The sequence below is a fragment of the Hippoglossus stenolepis genome, chromosome 12, assembly GCF_022539355.2.
Source record: "Hippoglossus stenolepis isolate QCI-W04-F060 chromosome 12, HSTE1.2, whole genome shotgun sequence".
Classification (NCBI taxonomy): Eukaryota; Metazoa; Chordata; class Actinopteri; order Pleuronectiformes; family Pleuronectidae; genus Hippoglossus; species Hippoglossus stenolepis.
The window spans coordinates 11946883-11954416 of NC_061494.1; the positions used below are offsets into that span (position 1 = coordinate 11946883).

The following is a 7534-nucleotide window of genomic DNA, read 5'->3' on the forward strand; positions in this document are numbered from 1 at the left end:
GCAATTCACTGGATTTCATGTCTGCGCTGCAAACAGAGACGGCAACTGGAGACACCAGCTCTTTGCACAGCGGTCACAAGTTCAGCCATGGCATCTTGCAGCGTCATCAATGCCATCTATAGCACACGTGTCGACACACAGGAGTGTGCATGAATCAACGGTTACATGGGATCTGCCAACGACAGCGGGATCAGGGTGGCACTCTGTGTTCCGAGAGGAATTCTCTGTCATGTCCTGTCGATTATTTAACAATTACAAATGAAGAAACAGGAAAAATAACAACTAATGCTTATTTAATATACTTTGAATACAATGACATTGTACAGAACATTTCAATGCAATAACTGATGAAATGTGTCACAGAAAGCTTTCCCATCATTAGAATTCCAGAAGACTTCTTTGAAGAGCTTCTTCTATCTCTGTACATAAAAAAAACAGATAATACAAATCTTTTGTTACAGAAGTTCAAATAAAACATTACTGAGAGCATCTTATGTTGATAAGTGTGAGATTGTCTTTCCGCACATTACATTTTTATTATCTGACTTGTAATGCACACTATTAACATTATGAAATGTGCCAATATCTTGAGTCAATACTTTTCCATACCTGTGGACTCTCTTGCTTCTTCTTCAATCATAGACATCGCATTCTTCATTTCCTCATCCGACTCATCTGTAACAGAATAAACGATAAAGGGTAAATGTAACAATTAGTAGAAGCTTACAGACAAATGTTATTACGTACACCAAGCAGGTTATGTTTTCAGCCCTGTCCATGGGTTTGTTGATTGGTTAGTTTGTCAGTAGGATTCTGCAAAAACTGCAAAACGGTTTTCCATGAAACTTGGTGGAAGAATGAGACATGGGCCCTTTGAAATTTCGGGTGTATACAGCTTGGTGCAGCTTGAATCTAAGGGGACTGTGGGGCCTTGGAGGAGATATGACATTTGAGCTCCTATATAATGTAAGGCACTTCATATCTTTCAGCTTGCAGATGTATTTTGAGCTGAGTCCTAATTTAATCAATAGTTGAACCAGTTTCATGATGAACATATTTCATAAATTTTGGAAACAAATTTCAAAACAGAAGCACTGAAATGTGATATCATTTAAAAGATACTATGCTACACTGCCTTTGCTTACAAAGTTTTACACAGTTACAGTTTATTGCCTACTTTCATTTGCTTCACTCTCTTTGTTGTCTTGAGAGATGTTCAAAAACGTCTCCCTTGTCTCGTCTTCACTCTCTGCACATGACAATATAAACACACAAGTAAATGCAGCATGCAAACAAACAGCAGATGATTAATGTCAAAGATGTGATGTAAACTCATTTACCGTTGTTGTCTGCTTCGATCTCCACAGCACTGAAAATATTTGCAGTGGCAGCTTCTTCTTTGATGTTTTTCTCGCAGGTCCTGGAGCTCCTGCAGGGTTCCAGTGCACAGTGTCGGGAGTGGTAGTGATTGTGGAAACTCTGCACACTCTCAAAACTCTCCGGGCACTCTTTGCATTCTACATCAAAGGTCTTGTCCAGGTGCAAGGCGGTGTGTTTCATGTGGACGTGAGTTTTCATCCGTGCATAGGAAGGCACGGTTACATCACACGGAGCACAGACATACTGACATCTACCCTCGGCGGCCAGATTCCTCATGCACTGTGTATATGTAGCCTTCATTTCCTCCTTGCTCTTTTCGGAACTCATGCACGGACACGTAAGCCGACTGGCGCTCTTGGCAACAGCAGGCTGAACGACGTCTCCATCATCCATTCGGAAGTAGTCCTTACTGTGGAGACTCTTGTAGTGCTCCAAGAACTCGCCCTCAACTTCGAACTGCATGCTGTCGCAGAGGCCGCAGAAGTGGGAGCTCTTAATCTGGCCGTCGTGCTCGTTCACACAGTGTCTCCGTACGGTGGACTCCTTGAAGAACTTCTGAGGACAGTGTCCACAGATGAACCTCTGAAAGTTGTGACTGCTGGCGTCGCTGCAGTGTTTGTACGCGGCCGCCTCCGAGTCAAAGATGTCCTCGCACATCCTGCACATCCAAGTCTGCTCTGCTTTCGAAGAAGATGTCTCCGCTGTGTTCTGCTGGACTGTGAAAGACTTGGAGGATGAATGAATGGAGACATCGTGGCTGGTGGACGGCTCGGCATCGATGACTGTGGCGGCGTCCTCAGACACTTCTTGTTCGGCAAAGTAGGTGTGTCCACTGTGAGCTTCTGTCACGTGCGACAGGATGTCTTCGTGCCGAGGCATTTCCACCTTGCACTTGCGGCAGTAGAAGAGAAAGTTGGAGAGATGAGCTCCCCCGTGAAACCGGCTCATATGCAAACGGGTAATTGAAGACTCTCCCATGTGTTTGCCACAGACGCCGCACTGATGGAAAATCTGGTTTATAGCCATGAGATGCCTACTGGCTGCATCCTCCTCCAAGAACTGCAGACCACACTCGCAGAACCACGCTGTTGTTGGGTTCCTGCTCATGCGGCCATTCACACTTGGGCTAAGTCGCTTGCGTTTGGCTGGAAAACCTTCGTCATCGTTCTTCTTGCGTGTTCTTTTTGGTGTTTCAAGGCCAGTGGACTGTATTGCCCCCCGTGCCCCTTTAGCCATCCTGGCGTGCTGCAGAAGTGCATTGCCCATCGTCTGGTTGATCTCGACATCGTGCTGGGTCGATTCTTTGTGGCGCTCGATTTCATCTTGGCTGAGGAAGATCTGACAGCAGAGGGAGCACTGCCCTCGCACCTGCAGCTGTTTCATCACCTGACCTATTGTTATATCAGCTTTGGCCACTGCACAGCCCTGTCTGCAGAACACGCTGAAAAAGAAAATGAGTAAGTTCTATAAAAATTCCAAACACAATATACATAAAATCGGGGCATTCTATCCAAACACTGTAACACTGCATGTTAGAATAAGCTCTTACTTACTTAAAGTGAGCTTGAGCTGCCTGATGCGAGATCAGTACTTTGTGACATAAAGAGCAGCGGACATTGAACCGTACATCCTTGCACAAAGCAGTGAGACGGTTCTTAACATACTGTGGGACTGGAACCGGCATCGGTTTTCCTCTGGGTTCTAACAAGACGACAAAAGTAAAATGTAGACATACTCCTGTTAATAAAATACCTCCTGAGATTTGATTATGTGTAGTTTTGATGAAAATTGTTCCAACAAACCATTCATGGAAAGAGTCTCTGTGAAGTGGTTTTTGGTCGACATGTGCTGAAGGCACTCGTCTCTGAGGTTGAAGAGGAGGTAGCAGGCAGGGCAGGCGAAACACACAATCCGCTGATAGGCCTGAATTATGCTGTGAGCATTATCAGCAGATGAATTTACCTAAGATTCAAAATGAGAGAAGTCCTGAAATTTGACTCCTGTAAATTTATAGCAAACTACGACTTTCAAAATCGAATGGATAAAAAACATTGAGAGTGTATAAACCTTAGTCTCTAGATGTGTTCTCCATGCTTCTTTGGTCTGAAAGTGTTGACCACAGGCAACACAGGCAAAGAGTTCAGAAGGACATCCCTTCAGATTGATAGCTGGATCACAAGGGGAATGATCAAACCTGCACGCAAGATATTTTACTTCAAAATATGCAGATTTGGACACAGGAACATGGTTCAAAGCATTTGACCTACGCTGAAATGAACAGACGATTATTACCTTTTCAAGTGCCCATTAAGCAGTAAGGCGTTTTCATAAACACGACCACAGTTAATCACTGGACAAGTGTGTCTAGTTGAACTATTTATGGGGAAAGAAGCAGGTCTGCGCCTTCTTCCAAAACCAGAACTGATCGATCCAGGAGCGAGACCTAAATAAACCCAGAGGTACAGTGTAATCAGGTGGACAGAATCAGTCAAATAACACAATAGCAACAGATCTATTAAAACAAGTACAGCCATGTGATGAACGTGAGTCATTGCAGCAGCACAGAATATTAGAGAGGTAAAAGTATCAATGTCAGTGATACTGATCCACATTACCTGGCATCTTTAGCCACATGTCTACACAGTGCTTTGCTTCTCCATTAGCAGCACTGAAAGCCAACTCCTGCTGTCCATGAACTTTTTGTAAGATCTGCTTCTCCTGAAAAAAAAAAAGGCCCAGAGATGAATGATAACAAGACAACATGCTATGTTTTATAATCATTGGGAAGTCAGCAGAAAACCAGCAGTGTTTAATGATCTGCGACTATAATGTTGTATGAAGTGAGTACACAGATGTCTGTTCGTCAAAGCACAGTGGGTTTCACCAGTTTCCTATCAATTATGTCCACAGGGTGGCACTGTTGCTATTACAAATGGCTTTCATTGAACCCACATAACAACACAACAATGAGACAATTACATCTTAGCTTTTTAAGTGGCATTTAGTCTTGAAACAAAAAAAGAAACAAGAAAAAACTAACAAGGGTTAGGGTTAGCATTGAAGCCACAGACTGGACTGGTCAAGTTCAGACACCTCCAAATTAAAAGGAAATAAATGATTCATTACAGTCTAACAAGCTACTAATGGTAGAAGCTTATTTTATGCTGAAGTGATCTTACCTTGAATGCTCTGCATTTATCTGCCCGTTCCTTTTTCTCCAGTGCCACCTGCTGTGCTAGTTTGTCCAGTGTAGACGAAACACGTGCTTTGTGACGGGTGATCTCATCTTCAAGCTATATCGGAGAGATAGGCCACGAACATTTGCAAAAAACTCTAAAGACAGGTATTTACCCTTTCCAATAAAAACTGTTCCATTCAACCACTCACCGCTCCTGTGAATGATGAACATCCCTCATCGTCGCTATCATCACTCAGCAGATCAATACATTCCAGCACAGGTTTTTGCTGGTCCTCCTGAAGCAAGTGTAAGACACTGTGTGAGTTAGTGTTATACAACTCACCAGCATTCATCAAAGTCTGTAAACCTTGTACAGTGAAGAAGGGGGGTGTAAGGCGGACATGCCCATAAAAACAGAGGAGATCTCTGTTTGAATCAATGCAACAGTCGTAAAATACATGTCCAGAGTTAAATTAAATAAATGTGATATATTCATGAATGAAGTACATCAGTCTATCAGGCTAGAACAATATTAGGGTGGAGTAATAAAACAATATTAATAATTATATCAATATAATTTTCAACAAAAGGACTACAACAAAGATTCAGTATATATGGATATAAAGTGATGAAATTGTGTAAGCAGACTAAAAAGGTGTTGCACATAATCAACCTCAGATTTGTCTATCAAATGTTTGTCATTCTTTGCTCATACAGAAGAGTTTAAAACCACAACAAAAGAGGCTTTAAACTTAACAGTTATATCAATGTTTCATTTATCTCAAGTTCTATAAAAGATGTTATCTTGGTATATATATATCTTGGTATATATATTTTTTTGGTCATATTTAATCTCTAATCAAGATGATTTTGCACAAATAGTGATCCTGTCAGGAACAGAAAATAAGCAAGTGCTTATCTTATCAGTTGAACCTATTGATTTAGTGACTGAGGGGGTAGAGCGGTCGATACTAATCTCTGAGTTGCCTCATAGATGCACTGTATGAATGTGTGTGTGTGTGTGTGTGTGAGTGGCAATAACCTGTACTGTAAACTCTATATAAATACAGACCATTCATTAATAGATCAATGTACACATGACTCACAGATACAAACTCCACCTCCTCCACCTCCTCCGCCTCATCTTCGTCTGTTTGAACGGGAGAAGACATTTATCTGTGGAAAAACAAACTAATTTAAGTTTGCATGTAGAGGGGATACACGTTAACATAATACAGGCAGACAGATATTTAAACAGTAATGTTCACACATAACTGTAACTGTAGCGTTAGGGTTGTTGACTGTGGATCAGTCAAAAGTCGATAACAGAACTTCTCAGAAGGAAAACAACTATTTTTAAACCATAAATACAAGAACGGAAACGCTAGCTCAGCTAGCTCCCACCCAAACACAGCGTCCATATTTCTGAGGTGATGTTGTGCAAATAAAACGGTTTGAATGCTGTTAGCTGGCCTTTATTATACCCGTCATATCGGCCTAATGCACAATGATCTAAACACAACTTACTCCGGAGAAATTCACGTCAGTTGCACAAAATTCAACACAACCAAAGTCAGCATGAGGATAATTTCCTTCGTCGCGTGCCACCCTGCAACGCTCTTTAGTAGCGCCTCGTGTGGGTGGAGGCTAAACTACAGCCATCTCCGCTGCAGTTAAATGACGGTGTTGTTGCAGTACAGCCCTTTGACCTGTGGCAGCAGCACTGAGCACCGAGCTGCTGCACAAGCGCACCAGTGGAGGATGGAGAGAGAAGAACCCGCCACACAGGTCATCGTGGTTTGAGTGTAACACGGTAATGTGGATTTAACGTCACTCCGTGGAAGAAACTCGTGTTTTAGCTGCTTTAAAACACTTGAACTGAAATTGTGTTTCTACTCTCAGTTATTGTATTTTTTAACAACTTTAGCAATAGTGAAAATCTAGGGAGTTGCCAAACACCAGAGTAAATTGGACTTGGCTTGACTGTTAAATACTAAATATGGTCGAACCCAATGTGGATGAAGCGGAGCATCGCGTTACCTGCAGTTTCTCCTCTGGCTCCTGTCAACAGATGCAGTTTAGCGACAACTCCCCAAATCAAAACAATCGCAGCTAGTCTGGTCTGTAACGTCATGTGTAAATGGAGCGCTACTTTCCCTGCGCGGAGCGTGCCGCGAGGGAGGGGTTACTGGGTATTGAGACAAAAAAGGAGGTAATAATATCCGCCCGTCTGGATTCAGTTGTTCGGCTTGAAGTGCGAACCTGTCGCCAACTTTCACTGTAAATTCTCCCAGTCAGATGGATGGAAAACCGGATGCAGTTGAAAAATGTGGGTTACAGAGCAGTGTTTCCATAGTAACATACATTATTATATGCATAAATTGGGTGAAACAGATATCACCGCATACAAAGATTATGTTTGTAGATAGATAGATAGATAGATGGATAGATAGATAGATAGATAGATAGATAGATAGATACTTTATTGATCACAATTTGGGAAATGATCACAGCAGCATGTCAAGGGGTGCACATAGAGCAAAGAACAAAAGGGACATGCGTGCAAAATTGCTGTAGTTGTTTGCATTTAAAGACAATGTAATGAGGTGGGTAGGAATATGACATACAAAATGAAATATGAATATAAGATGTGCAAATTCACAGTTATTGCAGGAGTAAGCAGAGAGTTTTTGTTTGGACAGAAACCATAAGACTCAGGGTTGTGAGAGTTCACATTTTGACAGACGTCAGGAGTTATAGTGTTTTTTGCTGTGGGCAGGAAAGATTTCCTGACCAAAATGTGTTGTCAGCCATTATAGGGTGTCCACCCTGGAGTAGTAACTGTAAGTTCACAAATGTTTTAATGATGCTTGTACAGAAAACCATTGTGATTATGTGGACATGTTGTAACTTGACGTCTTCAACATTAACGGCTGTGAGTAATGTGCTCCACCCAATACAAAGCCTCTTAGATTT

General features: G+C 42.0%; 1 protein-coding gene across 3 annotated transcripts; it reads right to left on the minus strand.

The window, feature by feature from the left end:
* Positions 1 to 276: 276 nt before the first annotated feature.
* znf451 (zinc finger protein 451) lies at positions 277 to 6721 on the minus strand. 3 transcript variants are annotated; one of them, XM_035171870.2, is made up of 13 exons: positions 6599 to 6721; positions 5665 to 5734; positions 4768 to 4854; positions 4560 to 4673; positions 3996 to 4098; positions 3673 to 3823; positions 3448 to 3574; positions 3183 to 3342; positions 2934 to 3081; positions 1341 to 2821; positions 1178 to 1249; positions 610 to 675; positions 277 to 419 (listed from the first exon to the last, which is right to left on the minus strand). In XM_035171870.2, the coding sequence occupies exons 2-13, from the start codon at positions 5728 to 5730 to the stop codon at positions 379 to 381; spliced, it is 2616 nt and encodes an 871-aa protein (XP_035027761.1). In that variant the 5' UTR covers positions 5731 to 5734; positions 6599 to 6721; the 3' UTR covers positions 277 to 378. The 3 variants fall into 3 exon arrangements, with proteins under 3 accessions (XP_035027761.1, XP_035027760.1, XP_035027762.1); XM_035171869.2 differs by lacking the exon at positions 6599 to 6721 and adding an exon at positions 6086 to 6212; XM_035171871.2 differs by lacking the exons at positions 1178 to 1249; positions 6599 to 6721 and adding an exon at positions 6086 to 6212.
* Positions 6722 to 7534: the final 813 nt, after the last annotated feature.

Bases quoted from the DNA above. Each gene is read 5' to 3' on its own strand.
- znf451 (XM_035171870.2), bottom strand. From the start codon at position 5,730: ATGTCTTCTCCCGTTCAAACAGACGAAGATGAGGCGGAGGAGGTGGAG. The intron at 3,824-3,995 runs GTAATGTGGATC...GGGTTTATTTAG, and splicing joins CATGTGGCTAAAGATGCCAG to GTCTCGCTCCTGGATCGATC. The intron at 420-609 runs GTATGGAAAAGT...TTTTATGTACAG, and splicing joins AGAAGCAAGAGAGTCCACAG to AGATAGAAGAAGCTCTTCAA.